Source organism: Ceratotherium simum, chromosome 30 (assembly GCF_057802395.1).
Source record: "Ceratotherium simum simum isolate JZ-2026a chromosome 30, ASM5780239v1, whole genome shotgun sequence".
In the NCBI taxonomy this organism is placed as follows: Eukaryota; Metazoa; Chordata; class Mammalia; order Perissodactyla; family Rhinocerotidae; genus Ceratotherium; species Ceratotherium simum.
This window is the reverse complement of record NC_141929.1, coordinates 30050691-30073385: the sequence shown is the minus strand read 5'-3', so window position 1 is coordinate 30073385 and position 22695 is coordinate 30050691. Positions and strand designations below refer to the sequence as shown.

The 22695-nt window shown below is 46.9% G+C and overlaps 1 protein-coding gene across 3 annotated transcripts in view; it reads right to left on the bottom strand.

Moving 5' to 3' along the window:
• Nucleotides 1-833: 833 nt before the first annotated feature.
• LOC101395940 (liver carboxylesterase-like) overlaps nucleotides 834-22695 on the bottom strand; it is a 30003-nt gene continuing 8141 nt past the window's right edge. For all 3 annotated transcript variants that reach the window (XM_014788577.2, XM_087420239.1, XM_087420240.1), the window contains 11 exons: nucleotides 20971-21104; nucleotides 18117-18270; nucleotides 16072-16176; nucleotides 14067-14171; nucleotides 11662-11700; nucleotides 8934-9074; nucleotides 7227-7307; nucleotides 6824-6971; nucleotides 2562-2693; nucleotides 1493-1565; nucleotides 834-1211 (listed from right to left, as the gene is read on the bottom strand). In XM_014788577.2, the coding sequence (XP_014644063.1) occupies nucleotides 1028-1211; nucleotides 1493-1565; nucleotides 2562-2693; nucleotides 6824-6971; nucleotides 7227-7307; nucleotides 8934-9074; nucleotides 11662-11700; nucleotides 14067-14171; nucleotides 16072-16176; nucleotides 18117-18270; nucleotides 20971-21104 (1296 nt within the window). In that variant the 3' untranslated portion in view covers nucleotides 834-1027. The remainder of the gene's footprint in view (nucleotides 1212-1492; nucleotides 1566-2561; nucleotides 2694-6823; nucleotides 6972-7226; nucleotides 7308-8933; nucleotides 9075-11661; nucleotides 11701-14066; nucleotides 14172-16071; nucleotides 16177-18116; nucleotides 18271-20970; nucleotides 21105-22695) is intronic.

The window sequence follows — 22695 nt, the reverse complement described above, 5'->3', positions numbered from 1 at the left end:
CTTGCCCTTTAGCACTTGATATGAATTATTAGAGTAATTGTACTCATACCTGTGGTGACACCATCTTCTACCTGTAGCAGACGTTAAGTCAGCATCCGCATCCCATCTCTCCCCCAAAGTGCGTGTCTTCCTGAGACTTTGTGGTATTGTTCACCTGGAGCCTCAGCTCTTTGAATGGTGCAGGAAAAGTCATCATTTTGAAGATAATCGAGCTGTTTCTTGCTGTTACTTTGGGAGTGACACTCCGTAAACCTTTCTACATCTCAGCATAAGCCAGAAGTCACCTCAGAGATTCTGAAAGAGGCTGTTTTTAGGGTGAAATTTCTGGGATTCACTCCACGGTGGTCACATTTTGGAGTGAAGTGGTCCAGGCTACAGAAGGTGCTTAGACGAGATGTTTGAAGAGATGACCACAGGGAGGGGCCTGGGAGGATGCTGTATGTGTTGAAGAAGTAAGTGTAGACCTGTGGAAGTGTTAGCTGGGGCCACACAACAAAGCCCAGGAGTCACCACGGCATCTCCCCACTCCCCCAACTCCAGGCACAACCCGAATCTGTGCCACCTCCATCTCTACAGGCAGCTCCACAGAGGGGAGAGGACATTGCACTTTGGACACCCCATATCCTCTTGTTGGAAGATGTTGAGGACTCAGAGACATGGAGCAGAGGCACAGTTCCCCTGGCAGCTCCCAGGGCCCAGCCTGCTGGACTCCGCTTGTCCACAGGCCAAACCAGACCCACCGGAGGCACCTTCCTGCTGATGGCGCCCTCTCTCTTCATCCTTCTCTCTCCAAAGAGGATGGCTTAATAAGCAGCCCAAGAACAGACACTGACTTTGTCTCTAACAGAATATTTATTCCCGAAACTGAAGCCACAGATACAGAAATTCACCCTCGCTGGCCTCTGCCCACTCCCACTAGATAATTTCCCAGCTACCACAATAAGTTGCTTTTTTGACCCATAAACAGTTTTTGTAGACTACCCCATCCTGGCTCCCCTAGGCCCGTGAGTGTGGCTGGGTCACCCACTCAAAGTTCAATATGTTCTCTCTGGTGTTGCTTCTCTGCTGTCTCCTTGGCCAGGAGCTCAGTCCAGAAAGCCACTTCCTTGTCTTTCAGCTTCTGGGCTGCCTGGGTGGTGACGCCAATCTGTAGGTAGCCTTCCTTCTGGTCATATGCTGGCCAATGGGGAAGCCCCTCTCCATTGGGGTTCCTGGGAACAGAATCAAATAAATATTCCCCAAAGCTACTATGTGGTCCCAACAACCCTCTGAGAGTTTCAGGAAACCCTGGTGTCATCTCTGCCAAGGGGCTCATATGACTCCAGAGACAAGGAGCTTACCATCTCCTGGACAGCCTATCCATTTTTACAGAACGGTCATGTCAGAGGTCACAGGGCTAGGAATCTGACCATCAGACATTAGATGGGACCCGTTCCCAATAGCAATGTCCTACTCCTTCCCATTCCTGCTCCATCTTTGCCATGAGGCTCACCCGTTGCGAGCAAAGTTGGCCCAGAATTTCATCAGCATCTTGCTGAGTTTGATCTCTTCTTCTGAGGCATCCTCTGTAGGGAAGAAGACAAAAAGCCTTTGCTACTCAAAGTGTGGTTGGTGGCCCCACAGCAGGAGCATGACTTGAGACATTATGAGAAATTCAGAATCCAAGCCCTTACTCCAGACCTACTGAGTCAAAAGGATCCTCTTTTAAGAAGATCCTGGTAATTTATGTGCACTTTAAGCTTGAGAGTTACTGATCTAGGACTCAGTGAAGGGCTGCAGTCAATCCATCACCTGACTGTCTTTGTCTTTTCTGCCCACTGGTCCTGCCCTCCTCCTTCAGGATGGCAATGCCATGCTCCAGGGTTTCCACTACAGCAACACCACCTCCCAAGATTGCTCTCCTTTGGGTCTTTTCTCAGTCTCCTTCACCCACCCACATGTCACAGAATGTGAAAAATAACAGAGCTGCAATTGTCCTAAAGAGTCACCCAACCAGGGAATGCCCAGAGGCACTGAAGTGTCACAAGTAGCCCCAAAGTGGGTCCCATGCAAGTCTTCCCTAAGTGTTGATAGTTAAGGCATGGAAGACATTTGTAAAAGATTTTCTTTAAAGTATCATATTATTAAATATATTAAGTTTAAAAAGATATAAATTTTAGAAAGACAGATGGTTGGATAGATAAATAGACACACATTAGCCCTGATTCAAGGTCAACACCCATTCTAATCTTACTCTCACTCACTTTCTGATATGCTCTTGTGAGTGGAAGTGGGTGGTTGCATCCTAGCTCTTGAGCAGGGCCTGACAGTTGACCCACCACCTGTCACACTGATGCCCAAGTCTGGATTCTTGTAGTGATCGTGAATGAGGGGACATGAATACACATTCTCCATCATGCATGTTAGAGCAAGAGAAAGGTTGGGCACCTTTGTAGTTCAACTCTGTTATGGTGAATTCAGGAAACTAAGACCTAGAGAGAAGGAGGAACTTGCCCAAGGCCACCAAACTGAGACTTGAACCCAGATATCCTAATCCCAAGTAGTCACCAAACGACCATCACCTTTTAGAAGTGGGGCCCCGAAGACCAAGAAGAGCTCATCTCCATGGTCCCCTATCACCGTCTCGGGTTTCACGTCTGATAAGAATCTTGGCCGATACTCAAACTCATACATGTAGGTGGAGGCTCCAGCATCTGAGAAGACATGGATTCACGCACAGTTCATTTTACCTGACGCACATCTGGATAGTATTAAGGTCTCCGGGGGCCCTGAGCACCCAGGGAATTGGTGGCACACCTGAGTCCTGAGTACACAACAACAACAATATTAATAAGAGCTGCCATTGTGAGTGCCAACTGTGTGCTGGTCACTGTGTGGTCCTGCAGGAGACCCCTGGTTATCAGCCTAAGAGACCAATAGTGTTTCAGAAAAATCGTGACTGGCTTAAGTATGCATAGCTGCTGGAGGTAGAACTGGGTTTGAGCCAGTGTTTGTTGAATGAATGAATGAAGATTAAATGAATGAATGAATGAATGATGTTGAAACCCTGAGCAGATCCATTCAAAACAGCTATCATTATAAGGACACCGGGTCAATTCGCATAAACCCCTTTGCCTACTGCTGCATTCACACTCAAGAACATCTACATACATACAGTTCACACTACTGTATTTCACTGATAACAGACTAGTGTTCACTCCTTTGGAGAATATCTTCAGCCCAAGGTGTCTTCTATTCTGCCCAGCATTGAACATTTCCAGTGTTTTTCTCATCTATTCTGAGAAGAGTGAAGCAAATCCGAGTTGCTGGTCTGAAAGCATGAATATTTAAATACAAACGTATGCAGAAAGGGGCAATCTGTCTCCTCTGTCTCAGGAAAGGACAAATTCAGCATTTCCTATTTCTCTGTCACCTCACATGTCTTGCCTCCTGCTTGGCCTGAGGAGTGTTGAGGTGATGAAGAGAGAAGAGGGGCTGAGGAAGGAGGAAGTTGCCTCTCTCCTGCCCCTCTCCTCCTCCCCCTGCCTCCTCTCTCACCTCCCCCACCAAGCCCCAGAGATGTCAGCTCTCCTGCTGATGCTCCCCCAGAGTTGCCATCCCTGCTCCCTCAGGGCTAACTCCTGGGAAACCCAGCCATGGAGATGGGCACTTTGTGTGGATCATGAGGCCCACAGTAAGTGAGTCCAACGGGGGAAGGGTCAGGACCCAAGTCAGATGGTGGAGTGATTTTACCACTTTTTCACCCCTTGGGTATAGTAACAAATTTAGAAATTTAAGAAAAAGGAAAATGAACAAAAAGATCACTTATAATTTCGCTATTCACAGAAATCTGTTAATATTTTTGCACATATCCCTTTTATGTACATAAAATTGGGACAATATTGTATGTGTTATTTTGTAATGATTATAGTCATTTCTTCCCATCCTTAAATATTCATCCACAAAATGATTTAACAATGTATGCCATCCCCACACGAGGATGCAGAATAATTTACTTAATTGGCTCCCTCATCCCCTTCATTGCACCTCTGGTTTAGCAAGAGGTATTGTTTGGAAGAAGCAATCCTCTGTGGGTCTGTAACCCACCTGTTAAACAGCTGCTTCAAAGTCAAGCAGAAGTCACAGAAAGGAGGGCGTTTAACCTTACCTCTGACACTCAGAAGTTTTAGAAAGGAATTCAGCACACAGCATAGGCAAAGTACCTTCTGTGAATGAGAGAACTTATTTTTGGCACAATGCTGCCCAACAGATATCATTTTTTTTAACCTTCTGCCTTAAACCACCGAGATTTGTAAAATTCCTGCAACTGCAACACAAGTCTTCAAAGTTAAATAGGACACAGGTTTGGATAATAACATTTAGGAACAACAAGAGAAGCAGAGGGAAAGAGAGAGCTAGTAATCAAAAATATGCAAATTAAGAGTGTGATGTTCTTTTTTTTTATTTTTGGTGAGGAAGGGCTTATGAAATTGGCCGTGTTATTTTTATTTTCAATCCGAGCGCCCCAAGTGAGAGAATTAAGAAATCCACTCCCTTATACAATGGAAACCAATTTCACAATCTGTATCAAGAACTTTAAAATGCTCCTACATCCCAGCATAGTAATTTTACTTCTAAAAGTAAACACTAAGATTATCACTACAGGCTAAATAAAAGATTTACGCAAATAAGGCTGAGCATAATGTTTTTTGTACCATCAAAATATGAGCAGCCAGCCTAAATATTCAGTAGGACAGAAAAACTAAAAGAAATTTTAATCCATGAAACAATGGATGTTTTCAATGAGTTTTTTATGACAGCGAGGAAATGCCTACAGTATAGTGTTCTATGAACACGCTGGCAAGGGATGTTAACTCAGGGCTAATCTCCATCACCAAAAAAAACAAAAAGTATTTTTTAAATTATATGTAAGACGTAGAAAGATGAGAAGAAAATATATCAAAAATTTACCGCACGTACTTCCAGGTAAAGGAATTATAAGTGACATCTAGTTTCTTCTTTATGTGTTTCTACATTTTCAAAACTTTCTACAGCTATAAGGTATTATACATTATGATATATTAATTTTTTTTAGGGAGACACTATTTTTTTGAGGAAGACTGGCCCTACGCTAACATCTGTTGCCAATCTTCCTCTTTTTCTTTTTTCTCCCCAAAGCCACAGCACATAGCTGTGTATCATAGTTGTGGAGTTGTAATTCTTCTTTATGGCACACCATCTCCGCACGGCGCCACGAGCGGTGAGTAGGTCTGAACCCAGGATCCGAACCTGCGAACCCCAGGCCGCCCGAGTGGAACACATGAAGTTAACTGCTGTGCCACCGGGCCAGTCCCTGTTATATAGTGATGGCATATTGATAACATTTCTTTTTTATCAAAGAGAGAGTGAGACAAATAAAAAAACGAAAGAAAAACGTTGATAAAATCTGTGTGGTCCCTGGCAAAGGCCCTGAACTCAGTCATGAGACATCAGAGAAAAAACACAAGTCCACATGGCTCGACTAGCAGACAATGCCGACAGGGATAACACAAATAGGACACGTAGCAAGAGGCAAGACCATGTTTATGAAAGAATCGATTTGACCCCAGGTGGCCCCTGGCTGAAGAGTTTCATCAGGATCCTCGGGAGGAGGAAGCGGTAACCAGCACCTGTACGTTACTGTCCTGAGTGCTTGGGGACAGAGGTCAGCTGTGGATACTTTTTATCATGCTTATAACATCCCGAGTTTAAAGCCCTTCCAGCATGGTTCAAGAGAGAGGTCTGGACCAGAGAACCATTTCCTGACTTGCAGACTAGGTGAAGGAGGGCTCCTAGAAAAGGAAGGGTCCTGTGAGGACCTCAAAAAGGCACCCAGAACGGACACCTCCTCTCTAGGTGAGGTCATCCACCCTGACCTCACACCCCACCTACACACCTTGGGTCAATGTCAGAAGGTGGCATGGTAGACCCAGCACACACCCGGATGGACAAAAGCCAGCCGTAGATCAACATTCTCCAGAACACCTGCCCCATACCTCCCACTACTCATTTATTTTGGCTTTCTTGGTCCCGGACAGCCCTCCTGATCTTCTGCTTGGCTTCACTCTACCCCCAGCTCCACCAGTTAACAAATTAGTTTGAAGCTAGCTCTGGACCTTAGAAACCTTCCAAGACACATCTTCTAAGATTTGCTCTCTACAACAAAACTCGACAACAACATCGACAACAAAAACTTCAGCTGAGAGTCCCAGTAGCAGATGCTGTTGGTGCCTCACCATATACCTACTTCTGGGCATGCTAGCCTGATTTACAGCTCTGGCATCTTTGTCTGAGGTCTTTGGCCACCAGAGACCACTCTGTCCACGCATGCAGCAGGTCAAAGCACCAGAGAATTAACAACCCCTTGAGAACAGCCTTCAACCAATCACACGTGGGAATTGGAGGATAAATACTTCAGCTCCCATACTGCTCACTCAGGATAACCCTGAGACATATCTTCTGCAGGTTTCCCAGAGCTCCCCAGCTCCAGTGTCCACAGTGGATACTAGCTTGACAGTGCAGCATTGATTGACTTCCTTCTCCCCATATCACTTCTCCACTCTTCTACTGGTGTTTTCTGGGATCACATCCCAAATAAACTACCTGCACTTGGATCCTTTTCCCAGAGTCCGCTTCTGGTAGAAACCAAAAAAGGACAGTGCCCCACCCCAGGCCACATGGAATCACCCTTGTAGACTCGACTCTCAACAGTTTCCACAAATCTAACTATGCTGAGTGATGGGCGGGACTAACAGGGAAGCTGATGGTGTCAGTGTCCCTTTCCTGTCCAAACTCTGGGACTCACCTCTGTGGAGACGGGCCAGAGTCACAGATGGGACACAAAACATCACATCTCCTATCAAATCCAGGAACAGGTCTTTCTTTTTGACAGGGTCATCGGTCCCTCCTAAATACTTCTCAGTGGCCACTGGAGTCAGTTCATCAGGGATGTTCTGAAACGGGTCAAGAGTGAAATTAACCACCACTCCCTGGTGAGTGACACAGCTTCTCTTCTTGTGGTAATGGTGAACCTTTTGATTCCTGTGCAGCCAGCCCCCATCTTGGGTGGTGAATGAGAAAGGTAGAAAAATGGGGGCAGAACCCTCCGGCCCAAGTCTTCCTTTTGTCATTTAATTGCTTTGTTATTTAGGGCACGCTCCTCCCATCTTTGGGTCTCAGCTAGTTCCTGTGATTCCCCAGACTCTTACAACGATGGGGTAGGATTTCCACAAGAGTGACGTGGCTGTCTTCTGGTCCAGCTTGCCTTCAGAGAGTGGGAAGCCCATTATCTGTTAAAACAATGGTTAAGCAGTTATGAATCATTGGGAATTAGCAGGAAGAACCAAACTGACCAACCAACCAAACCAATGCAGGCTGAAGGTCACCTTGTCATGTCTTGACTGGCATGGGTCTTTGATGAGATGGGCAAAATCAATGAATCAAATGGACTTATATCCAGAAAATCAGAGTGCAAAGAGGATGAAGTAAGTGTTATGAGAAGCTGTCCCAGTCCCTTGCAGTATGTATGCATATATATATGTCAGGCTAGAGTCCCCACAATGGTCATCGAGACAGAGAGGGAGGGTTTAAGTAAGGCTAGAATTGAAGTGTAGGGCTCTGGGCAGAGGACATAGACCTCACAAATACCCTCCCTGTCTCAGCTGACTGAGGAAGCTCCACATCCTGCCAAGATGGCTTTGGCCCTTCAGTGTAACCTCTGAAATTGTTCTGAACTGAGAACTGCAGAACTCTGCACATAACAACTCCATCCAAACCTCTGCACTAAGGGACTCGACCAAACTCTGACAAGGCTTCTAGCAGCACAGGGCCCTGTCTTTAGGATGACTGAGATTCCCTTAAAACGCTTGCCTGAGAAAGCTCCCCGCTGCCAGGAGAATTTACTGTTTATTCCAGCCAAAACCTGGTGATACTTAGTCTTTGAACTCTCTCTTAGAGCAGTTCCTTTAGAAATCTTGTAATTACAAATACTTTCTCTTCCATTTACGATGTAAATCTACCACCCAAAATTATTTCCTCAAGGATCAGAGAACCATCTCTTTGAAATGCAGACTTTCAGGAGATAACTCTTGCTCTCTCAGTCCATGTGGGAAGATAAAGACATAACTTCTTTGCGGCACCTTTCTTCAGCCTGTAGCACTGTCTCCTGTCATAAAGACAGGAGAGTCTGTTTCTCCTCTGGACAGGTGCCAATTCGCTAATCCAGGTGGAACAGTCACATGGACAAAGCCCCCTCCCACCCCGCAGACTTTCCCTGATCACACCCAGCCTTTAAATAGGCTCCAGCCTTTTGTTTCAGGGACTGGAGTTCACTTCACACTGGACTCTTCGCTACTGCGGTGGTTAACTGAATAAAACCTGTCCTCACCACTTCAACTAGTGTTGGCTTTGTCTATCTTTGTCAGAAGGGAAAGCCCTTCCTAGCTTTTAGCAGTCAGTGTTAACTCAAGAGGAAGCAAGCTCCTCTGAATCTTTCCACTTAAGTGACTAGGAGCACATGTGGGATTTATGCAGAAACTATGGAGTCCAAGGGGAGAGGCTGCAGGGCCCCAGGCCTCACTCTCCTTTACTCCTGAGCTCCTTCCCCTTTCTAGGCCTTGGTTTTCTCATCTGCCCAAGGATTATCTATACAGGCTGTCCCAGTGTTGACATTTCAGGATGCTTGGATTGGAGAGCAATCAGAGAGTGTTTGGGAGCAGGTGACCCGGGGGCTGCACACCCAGATGAGAGTTGTGACATCCCTGAGAAGGTTTCCATGGAAATGTCAACTTCTGTGAAGGGGAGAGCTGTCCTGGACCCTGAGGGGGTCTGGAGCAGGAAGAGCTCCTGTGACCAGAGATGGGCGAGGTGATATGAAGGGCAGAGGAGGCAAGTCTAAAAGGCTCTGACATTCTCACCGTTGGAAGAAGCCAGCCAAATTCTTGCTTGTTGATTCCAATGATGTAGGGAACAGTGTTGAATGTCTTTTCAGCCAGAATCTCCTCAGGCATCTTTGGCAGCACCACTCCATCAACCACAGTGGGCAGAAAGGGATGACTCTGGGGAAGAGGGAGCATAGTGTCAGTCATTCCCATCTCGAGGGAATACCAGCCTCCCCTTACCACTTGATGAACACAAGGCCAGTACCACAGACATGCAAGGCTACGGGGGTGAACAGAACTTAGAGTCCCAACAAAGGAGACTAAGTCTGTGTGGCCCTAGAGGGCAGAATTTACACAGGGGTAGCAGTAGTAAAGTGATGGGGGGCAAGTCTCTCTCAAATTGGGAAATATATACACATGTTAATATACATTTATATATGTATAAATAAAATAAATGTATTCTTATTTAAGTATTGAGATATATGCACATACATATGTATGTATATTTATTTTAACTTGAAGTGTTTGTATATCTTCATGTATCTCCCCATCTGTAGTGAGTTCTCATTGTTTGTAGTAGAGGATCTGACTCAGCAGGACAAGAGCCCAAATCCTACTGCAACATGAATGACAATAGCGGCCAAGCATCTGAGTGTCACCACTGCTCTCTTCAAGAGGCTGTGCAGTGCAGAAAGGGGGGCTGCAGGAAGCCAGCAAGAAGAACGGCTTCTGGAAGGAGGACACAGGACAGGCCTCATGAAGGAGGTGCCTGCCATGTGCAGTGGCTCTGGGGAATGAACAGTGTTCCAAACAGTGGGAACAGCATGAACAGAGAGACAGAGGTTTCACTGTGCAACTCTAATCCCAGGAACCTCAGACCCCGAGAGTCCTGGGCTTGGAGGAAGCTGTGGGGCGTGGACTAGCGAGAGCAAATGGTGCAGCATGTTCTCTGCACAATGTCTGCACAGAGCAGGGACTCAGATGTGTTTTGAAGGATAACTCCATGGGGGTGAGGGCGTCTGTCTTGTCAGGACGGTCAGCCTTTTAACAAGGGGGGACACGCCCTGACCTGGGTCTACAAAGGTGAGTCTGGCAGCACCGTGGGGCATGGGAGTGGGAGGGACAGTAGAGGCGGAAGATGGTGAAAGTCCAGGAAAGAGACAATGAGGGCCTGATCAGGGCTGCGTCCAGTGGGGGCTGAGTGACACCAGCACCTGTGAGAATGGCAGGAATCGCCTCTGTCCGGAGTGGGTGCCAGTGGCTGCCCCGGGTGGGCCTCGTGCATCACCTGGCTCAGGACAAAGGCCCAGGGGCCTGCTTCACCCTTCTCTTTTCCTTACAGCCCACATCCTGTCCACTAGCAAATCCTGTCAGCTGTCACTTCAAGAATATCCAGGCACCAACCCCTTCTCTCCACCCCCTCTGCTGTGGGCTAGTCCAGGCTGCCATGATCCTTTGCCTGGATTACTGCAGTGCAGTGGATTCCCAGCTGGTGTCCCTGCATCTGCCCTGCCCCTTCCCTACCTTCCATTTCAACACAGCAGTCAAGCAGCCCCTTGTAAAATCCAAGGTCTCTCACTTCTCTGCTCAAAACCCTCCCAAGGCTTCCCATCACACTTGGAATCCAAATCCATGTACCTTAAAAGATCACCCATACCTCCCACTCCCTTTTTAGCGTCAGGTCTGTTCCTTACTCCCTCCATTCCAGCCACACTGGCCTCCTGCCTCAGGGCCTTTGCAATTGCTATTCCCTCTGCCTGGAACACTCTTCCTTCAGTGTCCCTGACGGCTGGCTTCCTCTCCTCCTCCAGAACTCATCTCAAATGTCATCTTCTCATGGACCATTCCTGACCCTGCCATGTAAATTCAAGCCATTGGCAAACTCTAGCCCCATTTCCCAATTTCTTTTTCTCCTTAACGCTGACTGTCAGCACACACTACGTATTTTACATATCTGTTTATTGACTCTTGCCTCACTCCAGGAGGCAGGGCTCGCCTCTCTTGCCTGTTTTGCTGCTATATTTCCAGCTTCTGAATTGGATCCTGGCACACAGTAAGTGCTAATTAAATCGTTGATGAATGACTGAATGAATCTCATTTAATCCTCACAACACCTTTTAAGATAACTGCTTCTATGTCCCAGGGAGAAAGCAGAGAACAGGTTTGTATGGCACTGCAGAGTTAATGTCACCTGAACATGGCCACACCTAGGAAGGTAGGAGGTGAGGAGGAAGGACATGGGAGGATACTGCTGGAGTTTCCTGCGTGGCTGGGAGGAGGGTGGTGTCCTCAGGACTGAGACTCTGGGCTCCCTTCCTGACGGCCCTGCACACAGTGCAGCTTGTACAGATAATCAAGCCTGCAGCCTCCAGGGGAAGATCTGGGCCCCTCAATGAATCTGACTGAAGAAACCCCTTATCCAATTACATCCACCTTCCCATAGTGGAAGGTTCTAGTCCAGCTTTCTCTAAAGAGGGCATTTTTGGGAGCAGGAAATGTAAACAAGAAGAGGGTAGGCTGGGCTGAGGGGACACAGAGTTGATGACTGGTAGCACTGAACTGGGAGTCGGGGGAACCGGTTCTAGTCCTACGTCTGGTCCTCCTGGCTGTGTGATCCAGGGAAATCACTGCCCCTCTCTGGGCCTCAGCAATATGAACACAGGGAGTTACTATGAGTCCACAGGGAGAATTCTTTCATTCATATTTAACTGGAGGTTAACATGTCAAGACTTAAATCCTATAATCAAGAAAACAAAGTCCTTACCTCTCTGGGGTCTCCAAGGAAATCAAGAGTGAGAAATTTCTGTGAAGACAAAGGCAGAGGATGTGGGTGAGAAGGTTTCCTGGGAGAAATGCTAAACACTGGCTCCTTTGGGCCTCAGCACAGGGTGTGGGTGTAGCATGGGGAGGGGAGCTCTGGAGAGGGTGTCTGTGGTTGTGCCTGCCCTGCCCTCAATCCACTTCCCTTCTTGTTCCCCCAAGAAACAACACCCTAATTTTCCTTTTGGGGACCTCCCTCTTCCCCACTCTTACCCCATGAATCCAGGCATCTGTATGTGACCAGTTTTCCTGACCACAGAGATTAGTTCAGGGATGAGCACACGCCCATGTCAGTCCAATTGTGTTTGTCCCAAAACTTTTGACAGAATTATTGGGAAAGAGGGTTTCTGGGCAGTAAGAATGTAAGTCTAGAGTACTGTTGCTGTCTTTAACCTCCCCAGGGGACAAAGCTGCCTGAGAGTGAAGCCAACACTGAGGGGTAAAAAGCTGAGGGGTAGAGACAGATTCTTAATAGTATCATATGTGCCTCTGGACTCAGCCATGCCTGAAGCCTTCTACTCCTGAACTGTAGTTTAGTTTTCAGTTAGTTACCTGAAGAGTCTGTGACAACACATTTCTTTTTCTGCTCTAGACACTTTGAGATGAATGTTCTCGTCTTGCATTAGAAAGTCCTGACTCATACAAGCTCGTGGAAATTCCCCCACCCTACACTTCTCCATGGTGTGTGTTCACCGAGATTACACGGATTGTAATCTCACACTGTGGTTAACCAGACTGATCAGAATGAAGCAAGTGACCAGTAAAGGTCCCTCTATCATAGATTGTCACCCTACCAGCTAGTGGGGTGGGCGTGTGTGTGTGTGTTTGTGTGTGTTTTGGAGAGAGTGGGTAATTATGGGAGCACTTCCACATGATCTCACAATATCTCAGAAGGATAACATGGGCTCTTAGGTTCTGATTCGGTTCAGAACCTAAGGTTGTCTTAGGTTCAAATTCGCCAACTCTCCCCTTAAAAGCTGGTTCCTCTTATGCCACATGGAGAATTGGTGGAATAAATTAGCCTCTTTCCGGGTATCAGAAAACAGTTGTGTTGTAATTCTTTGAACACCTTGGTCACCTTATTTGAGCCAGAGGAACCAAGATCCAAGTCCCAAGGCCACATTGGAGTCTACTCATGGAAATAGAGCAGAGTCCAGTGGTAGGGGCATGTCTCTGGACGTCCAGGAATATGCTCAGAAGCCCAAGGTCCAGACAGGAAGTCCAGGATCTCATGCTATTCCTGGGCCCACATTCACACCCTTCCTCCAAAGAGGGAATAGTTGTCATTGGCCTTAGATGCTGTGTTCTCTAGGCATCTGTCCTTGTGATGACCCACTGCCACAGCCACCCACCAATCCTCAAATGTCATCTTCTCTGTGAAATATGCTTGTGACTATAATGAATGTTTCCCCTCTCTGTGCTTCCCATACACTTAACTGATGACGTATATGAATGTGTTTCTCCTTGAATAGTTCCTTGTGAGCAGGGACTGTATCCAATTCATGCCTGCATCACTCTCCCTTTCCCCATCCATACACATGCACAGATGGATGGACTGGTGGATCGATGGATGGATGGAGTTTGTTAATACATGGAATATGGTTGAATTGAAGTAATAAGTGGATAGATGGATGACAACTAGCATATTGGTGATGGATGGATCATTCATTTTAGAGGGATGGATGATGGAGTGAAGATACATGGTGTTTTGATGATGCATGGATGATTGATAATAAATGAATGAAAGTTATTGATATTAAATTGATGAAATGATATTGATGAATTGGATAGATTGGAAGACGAATAGACAGATAATAAGAATAATGGATAAATGAATGGAAGAGTGAATGGATATGTGGTTATCCTAGAATCACAACTGAGGTAGTGTCTCAGAAAATCTAGAAAATTGAGCCAACAAAGGTTACAATTGAGGTAGTTTCTAAATTAGCAAAGATAAATTGTGACAACCTTTCTAAAAAACTTGGTTCTTACTATACCCATCACCAAAATTCAGGACAGTCGTCACCTATAGGAATATGTAATATTTAATTTCTTAAAAATATATCTGAAAACAAGAATGGCAAAATAGTAAGTTTTGGTAGAGCTGGAGGATTATTACACAATTGTTCATCAAGTTATTTTTTGATTTTGCTAACGTTTGAGACATTTCATAATGAAAAAGAAAAACAAGAAAATTCTTATTTAGATCCGGAGGCTGAACCTGCTCCTGAGAGGCAAGACTTTGTCCCAGGTAGTTTTTCTGGGGCAAGGGGACAGCTGAAATGATGAAGCCTGGGGCAAAGTTTACAAAGTAGGGCAGTGTGCAGTCACGAGAACGGATGCACCTACCATCTTCCGCGTGGTCTCCAGGAGATCCTCCTCTGTCTTCTGGCGCAGGCAATGAACAAGGACAGCCGAGGTGATGGTGTTACACCCAGCAAAGACAGCAATTTGCTGCAGAGATGATAGGGCACAGCAGAATTTAAGAGCCACGTTCCTTCCCTCGGTCAATAAAGAGGTGTTCCATCCCAACCTCAATATCTAAAGGCAGCAGGGAGGTGACAGAAAATGCTCTAGACCAGCTGGTGTGGGTCCTGGTCCCAGTCGTGCCAATTTCATGGCCACAATCTCTATTACCTTATCTATGTTAAAATGGGCATAAGGATCTCAGAGCTGAACATCTAAGGAGAGGCAGCACGGAGTGGGGCTTAAGAGCATGGAGTCCAGAATCACACTGTCTGGTTTCAAATCTTGGCTCATCCACTTACTAGCCATTTGGCTTCAGACAAGTCACTCGGTCATCGGGCAAGACCAGAGGAGAAGACACAAATGGGCAGAAGGCAGGCTCAGTGATGGCAGGTCCTTGGAAAGTGTGTAGGACTCCCCAGAGCCTAGTACAGTGTCTGACACAGAATCAGTATGATTTTGTTAAATAAATGAAAAGGTACAGGGAGAAGTAGGGAAGAGAGATAGAGAGAGAAAGACAGAGACAGACAGAGAGAGAGACAAAGAGAGAGAAAGAGAGAGAGAGAGAGAGAGAGAAAGCAAGAATGAGAGTCTAGGATTCCCTTCATTTTCCCAATTTCTGTTTCCTGTTTGATAGCAAAATCCAGCCCCAGCTCTGCCACATTTGTTTCCTTTAAATAATTTCCCCCTTCTCCACTTAAGCCTGGTCAAGTGGGCTTCTGTTGTTTACAACCAAAGAATTCTGAAAAACATTCTTAAAAATTCTACAAATTCTTGGTGTCTTCCTTTCCTCTCCTCCTACTTTCCATTCCCTTTAAGTCTGGCTGCTGCCCCCACCACTCCAGAAAACCAGCTCTCACAGCCCTACCAGAATGCCCCACATCACCGACTCCAGTGGGCGCTCCTCAGCAGAGCCTCCTGTTGCTCACTCTTCCTTGGCTTCCTAAAAGTCTCCAGACAAAGACAAAGTCCTCACAGGGTCCTGTGCATCACAGCCCCTGCAGTGTCCCCATCCTCAGCTCACTCCAGGTTCCCTCTGTTCCTTCTGCTCTGGCCACATCAGCCTTTCTCACTCTCTTTCACTGGAGATACTCCCTCTTGCCACAGGACATTTGCAAGTGCTATTTCCTCTTCCTAGAACACTCCTTTTTTATCAAGTAAATTACTGTTGATCCCTCTGATCCTTTTTTCAGGAAGTCTTTTCTGATGACAATCCCCTATTAACTGGACTAACTGCTCCTTTTGAATTCTGTTATGACATCAGGTACCTCTGCTTTATTGCTCTTTTCAGAATTGACATTTTATAATTTGTGTGATTATGTAATCATTAATCTGTCTACTTCATTAGAAGAAGTGTCTAGAGGCTGCTAGATGTCTGGCTATATCAAAATTATTTGTTGATTGAATCCATAAATAAATGAATGAATCAGGAATGAATCTTCCAGGAACCACCCCCAGTTACAAGGCCCTCTGGTAAGACTCACTCCAGGTACACATGCTGCAAATGGGTTCACCAGAACTCAGATCCTGAGAGAGACAAGACACAATGACACTCCACTGCCACTGTCTGTCCTGGCACTCCACACGGACACACTTTGGGAAGACTTACCAGGGACAGTGCACTGTGCTGACAATCCAGACTTGTGAGCTTGAGTCCCAGCTCTGCCCTGATCACTCTCTGACCTTAACAAGCTGCCTCCACTCTCTGCCCAGTTTGCTAGCTGGATAACTGGGAGGTTGGGTGAGGGTATCCTTGCCCTTCCCACTCAGCCATCCTCACTTCTGTGTTTCCTTGAGGATGTCAGCTGGATCCCACAGCAAGAAAGGTCCCAGAAGACTCCAGCAGAGCAGAGCAAAGGGTGCAGGGGTGGTCCAGTGTGAGACCTACCTGAGCTGTGGCCTTCGAGTCCTTCTTGACCAGGGCAGCACTGAGGGCCACGCCACTCTCAGAGATGGCCCGGTGGAAGAGGTTCTTGGCCAGTGGAGATAACACCTGGGAGACATGGGGAGAGGAAGAGAGTTTATGGTCACAGTGGGTGGTCTTTAAGGGCTACCCCCATCCACTGCTCTGCTCTGGCCAATTCCCCTGGAGACCCTGGGGCTCAGTGGACATGACATTTCCTTTCCTGACATGGCCTTTTCCCCAGGCTGACCTGGAACTTGTTTTCTCCAAGAAAACTTCCCTCAGCTGGAGGGGGCTAGTACCACAGAGTGAGGGACAGAACAGGACATGTGTGACACATGCTTATTATAACAATCAAAAGTATCTGAGATATGCTTATAAATTCCTATGAACACTTTAAACACTCGGTTCTGATTCTGCATTTCCATTACTCAGAATATTCTAGGAAAAAGGATCATGGAGGCACACAATGATTTCTAAAAATCCTCAGGCTGTTTTAAGTGTAAAAACTTACACTTTTAATAATTGAAGATTCCAATATTACGAGATTGGGTAAATAAGCTATTTTTTTATTCCTACCATGCAATACTACAGAAACTTGAAAAATAAAATTATGGAAGAGTACATAATGCTTAGCGAAAGATTTATGGTGTGCTATAATGTTAAGGAAGCTTTTTTTGTTTAAAAAGTCCTAGATAGAGAGAAAGAGAGATAGAAAGATGATAGACAGATAAATAGATGGATAGATAGATAGATAGATAGATAGATAGATAGATAGATAGACAGACAAGCTGAGTCATGGAAAAATGACTAGAAAAATACATGTCAAAATGTCCATGGTGAGTACACCTGGGTAATGAGATTATGGATGACTTTTTTCTTCTTTAGAGTTATCTGTATTTTCCTTTTTCCCAACTGTATAGAATATAAAAAAGTTTCCCTCTGAGTATTCAAGTATGAAACAAATGCATGTTTTAAAAACACAGTAATAGTCCTGTGTCTCCTAACTCTGAGGCACCTGGAGGGTTCCTTAAAGCTCCCAGCCCCTTCTTTTTTTTTTTTTTTTGTGAGGAAGATCTGCCCTGAACTAATATCCGTGCTAATCCTCCTCCTTTTTTGTTGAGGAAGACCGGCTCTGAGCTAACATCTATTGACAATCCTCCTCCTTTTTTTCTCCCCAAAGCCCCAGTAGATAGTTGTATGTCACAGCTGCACATCCTTCTAGTTGCTGTATGTGGGACGTGGCCTCAGCATGGCCAGAGAAGCTGTGCCTCGGTGCATGCCCAGGATCTGAACCCGGGCCACCAGTAGCGGAGTGCGCGCACTTAACCGCTAAGCCACGGGGCCGGCCCTCCCAGCACCTTCTAACCTGGCTTTCCGTCCTTTCTTCCCTCAGTGTCTCCCTCAGCCCCATTCCCCACACTAGGCTTCCAGGTCATGTCTGTGTCCCACATCCCTGTCCCATCCCTCCCCACTCCACCTTCTGAACCCTCCTCCCTCCCACCCACCTTCCCTAGCCCAGCTCCATCCTTCAGTCCAGAGACTGTTGCTGTCCCTCTTGGGCATGGACAAGACATCAGACCACCTCAGAGGAGGCCACTGACCTGTTGTTAGTGCTTATGTCTCCCTGACATGAAGGTCTGGTTTCAAGCCAAACAAGACACTCTGCCCAACCTTCATGGTTGACTCCTCTTATTCATAATCCATACGCAGCCCTACTTCCCAAGAGATGTGAGATGTTTCCTAACATAAAAATGAGCAGGAAGGAGAGAGAGAGCTCAATCAAGTGAGGAGAGAGGAATGTTAATGATGCAGCTACTGTAGGAGTTTCTTATGGCCCCAGCACGCTAAGCTGAGCTCTGAGCTTTGTGGACATCAAGGAGATTTTACCCATTAGCTCCCCACTATTTGATGCTGTGCAGATTGAGGTCAGCCTTTGGTCCAGGTCTTGTGAGTAAAGGTGCCCATGGCTAAATCCGCTTGTCTCCAAGGGTCCCATCAGGAGCCACATCAGGTCCAGGAACACTTACAAGAACAGAGACACTTTCACCTCCCGCTGACTCTCCAAAGATGGTCACAGAGCCTGGGTCCCCTCCAAAGTGGGCAATGTTCTCCTGGACCCAGTGCAGTGCGGCCACCTGGTCCAAGTGACCCCAGTTTCCTCGGCTGTGCTCGTCCCCTGTGCTGTGAGAAGAGAACAGGGTGGGTTGGGAGCAGAGAAGTCATGGCAGGGCTCTCAGGACCAAAGAAGAGACTCTAGGTGAGCCTTGTGGAATGAGATGGGGCTTCCACAGCCCTGACACAGGGGTCTTCACCTGTCTTCCTCTCCTGCAGCATTGTTCTGTTGTGGGCTCTACAGTCCTTCATCCCCATCTATCTATTGAGCATCTACCATGTGCAAACACTGTTCTAAGAGCCAGGAGCCCATCTGAGCACAAAACAGGCAAATCTCTGACTACCCAGAGCTCACACTACGGATCATAAACAAATAAACAGATAAGTATAGAATATGTCAGGTAGTGAAAGTGCTTTCAGGAAAAACAAAAGTGGGAAAACAAAAAGGCAGAGGTGGGGCAGTGAGGTCCTTTTTCCGATCACATGACCAGGGAAGGCCTCTTTGAGGCTGTGGCATTTGAGTAGAGACCTGAATGAATGAGCACAGAGCCTTGCAAATATCCAAAGAAGGGAATTCCAGGTGGAAGAAATAGCAAGTGCAAAGGCCCTGGAGTCCAGTGAACAAAGTGTGAGTGTAGCACTCACAGCCGGAGAGAGCCCTGCAGGCCTTGGTGAGGACGTCGATGTCACTGTAAGTAGGGAGGGAAGCCACTGCAGGAGAAGGACATGACTCCATTCATGTCTTAAATGATCACTCTGACTGCTGTTTGGATCAGACAGAGTATAAAATTGCAGGATTATAAAAGTAGGAGGTTGTTACAATAATCCATGGGAGAGACACAGAGGGCTTATATTGGGGTGGGTGGAAGAGTGGATGTGAGAAGTGCTGAAGTCTAAATGAATCTTAAAGATGGAGCCAAAAGATTTACTGATCCACTGGATGTGGAGTTTTAGAAAAAGAGAAGAATCAAGGCTGACCACAGACCTTTATCCTGAGCTACCGAAAGGATAGAGCCACCAACACGTCAGCAGGGGGCACTGTGGGGAAAGTAGAAGTGTTTCGGGGTAGGGGCCATGGCAGTCAAAGGGTAAGTTTGTCCCTGTGAAGTGTGAGATGCCCTTTAGACGTCCAGAGGAGATAGTAGGAGCTAGAAGGACGAAGTTAACGATGTGCATCTGGGTTTCAAAGGAGAAACTAAAGGCTAAAAATAGGGAGCTGTGAAAGTGCCCCCTGAGGTCACTCAGGGCAGCAGTGGAGATGGAGAGGGAGATGCACATAGAGGCCTGAGAATGGGGAGGAGAAGGATCTAGGGAAGGGGCTGAGAAGGAGCAGTCTGTGAGGTAGGAGGTGGCCGGGAGCTGAGAGAGGAAGCATTTCCAAAAAGTATGAACTATCATGTGTGGAAGCTCCCAAGATGTCGTGTGGATGTTTGCCAAGGTTGGGCCAAGAGCCACTGGTCATTGGTGACCTTGACCAGAACAGTCTGGTGGTGCGGTCGGGGTGGAAATCTGACTGGCGTGGGCACAGGAGAGATGGAGAGGAGAGGGAGCAGGGAGAGTAGATGTATCAGTTTTTCTCTAATGGGGAGCAGAGTAATGGTCCATGGGTGAAAGAGATGAGCAGTCTCAATGAAGGCGATACATCCTGGGTCATGACCCTCCTGGAATAACTCTTCTCCAGCTGTATAGGTAATTGCAGGGAGTAGCCCACTCTTCCTTCAGCCCACCTGTCACCCCTCTCAGGGTCAGAGGTCCTGGTCCTAGAGCATTCAGAAAAGGCTCATGGTAACTGTCTTCTGCAGGAAACCTGGCTACTGTTTCCAGGGGGCCAGATGGAAAGGACTGTAGCTTTGACTCATGCATATGCCAAATGCAGAAGGAAATGGCATGAGAGGACCTGGCATTTCCTGGGAGGGTTGTCCACTGGGATCAGATGCTCCATTAACCTCCCAACTCTAGCCATCCATTCCTTCCCCAACAAGCATTCACTGAGCTCCCACCATGAGTCTGCTCCTTCCTTCCTTTTCCATGAGGTAAGATGTGTAAGCCTCTAACTGCTGTGCTGCGTGCTAACTGACATTGTAGAGGTTGCAATGTGCTGGAGCAGCACAGGCGAAAAGGAGATAAGCCTTTCAGAGAAGGTAACACTTGAGTTAGCCAGCCCTGGCTGTCTAGTGGTTAGGATTCAATTGTCTCACCATCACGGCTCAGGTTTGTTTCCCCATTAGGGAACCACACCACCCGGCTAAAAGTTTTGCCACCAGTATTTCAAATACCAGCAGGGTTACTCGTGGTGGACAGGATTCAGCTGCACTTCCTGACCAAGATAGACCAAAATAGACCATGAAGGAGGTGGCCACCCACTTCCAAAAAAATTGGCCATGAAAACTCTATGAACAGCAGCAGAGCATTTTCTGATATAGAGCCTGAAGAAGAGAGGATGGTACAGAATCACCAGGCAGAGTTCTCTGCTGCACATTGTTGTTAGGAGTCAGAATCGAATCAATGGCACTTAAAACAAACATTTGGTTCGGGCCTTAGAGGATGAATAAAAGATTGTCAGGTAGAGTAGGCATTCCAGGCAGAGGGAACAGCACATGCAAAAGCTCAGAAGCACATGGGCCACTGCGGCTGGGGAAGGAGAACGTAGGTGGAGCCCAATTATGAAGGGACTTGGGTGCCTTACTACGGAACTTAGCAAAGGTCCCTTTGGTCCTAGAACCCTTGCTTTGGGGGCCAGTGTGCACTGAGAAGAGACTGATATCTTACCTGAAGAATCCCCAGATGCCCAGGCGATACTGAATGGTCACCACCACCACGTTTTCATGGGCAGAGAGAACGAGCCCATCATAGGTTGATGCTCCGCCTATTATCAGCCCACCTCCATGGATCCACACCATCACCTGGACAGGGAGGAAGACACCATACTGGATACAGGAAGCAGAGCTGGGAAGGACCTCCAGAGGTTGTGTGCTTTGGTTCCCTAGCTTTTGGTTATGACTCAAGGAGATCATTATACAAAGTCCCATAGTCCCCAGAAAACTGGAAGAGGCAGTTTACCTTCTCCCCCCACTCCCAGCTTGGGGACAGGCCACTACCCCATTCAATGCAATCTCATGGCCCCTGCCTGTCCCACCAGCCTCAGTGCCACCTCCTCCCAGGGCTCTTCATGCTGGGAACACCATCATGGGCACATTCAAGGCTAAGGGTGTCATCTTCTCCCCAACACTCCCGTCATCCTCATGCCTGGACCCCTCCCCCAGCTCAGCATACTCTGCATGCTGCAGCCCTTGTCCTTCAGCTTCATCTAAGTCACCTCTTATGCAGTGAATTAAACTTCTCTCATGCGTGTATGATTATCTCAAGAAGCACACATGCCCCCAGTGGTGTGTCTTCCTGATATGCCTTCCCTCTGCCTCCTCCTGATTCTTTTGCATCTGCAAATTCCACTGATACTGCAAAGCTCAGCCTAGAAGCCACCTCCTCCAAGAAGTCCTCAGTCATTTGACTAACATGATCTGAGAACCTACTATGTGCTGGGGACTGTGATAAGAATTGACGACCAGTGTTCAAACAGCAATTCATGACTCACAGCTCCTGCCTTTAAAGAGCTCACATAGGAGGGAAGTGAGAATGGCTAAAATAATCAGATTGTAATAATTTTGTTAATAAAAAAAGAACTCGTAATACAGACTATGTGCCAAGTGCTGTTCTAAGCATTTAGAAATAAACCATCCATGAGGTAGGGACTACTATTGTCCCATTTAACAGACAGAAACACCGAGACACTTAACCTGCCCGAAGTTATGCAGCTAATAAGTAGTGGAAGCAGGACTTGAACCCAGGCAGTCAGGCTCCGGAGTCCACGCCTTGAACAGCCTAGCACACCGCAGCCAGTGGCCATGGTGCAATAGGCCAGCTGTTAGAGAAGGAGTAAGATCTTCCCTTCAACTCTAACTAAGGTATCAGGAGTGCTTGCCTTGTGTTCCTCGCCAGGCACTGAGATATAGCTTGAGATTCATCATTGAACACTCATATGTGATTATTCTCCTTTTGAGGAAACAGAGACAAGTGTCTCAGCTAGTAAGAGGCAGAACCAGAATTTAAACCCAGGCCCTGTAGTTCAAGAAACTGTGTCCATAACTAGAGGTTCTCCTGCCTCCAAGTACCCAGAGCCATTGTTCCTCCCATACCTCTGATCCCTGGAGGGACTGAATGTGAGTCATCTCCGAGTGAAGGCTGAGCCAAGGGCTGGTCAGCAGTGACTTGCTGAAGTTAGTCTGTCTGTGCAGCCCAGATGGTAAGATCCTCAAAGGCAGGGGCTGCATGGTAGTTGATTTAAGTTCCTCCTTTCTCCTAACCCCCAGGTGTAGCTATGTATATGGGACACTGAGTACATAATGGAAGAATGAATGAATGAATGTTTGAATGAATGGGTAAATCCTTGCTCCCAACTCTTTAGGCCAAGCATGTGCAGTGCTGCTTCTAGTCACG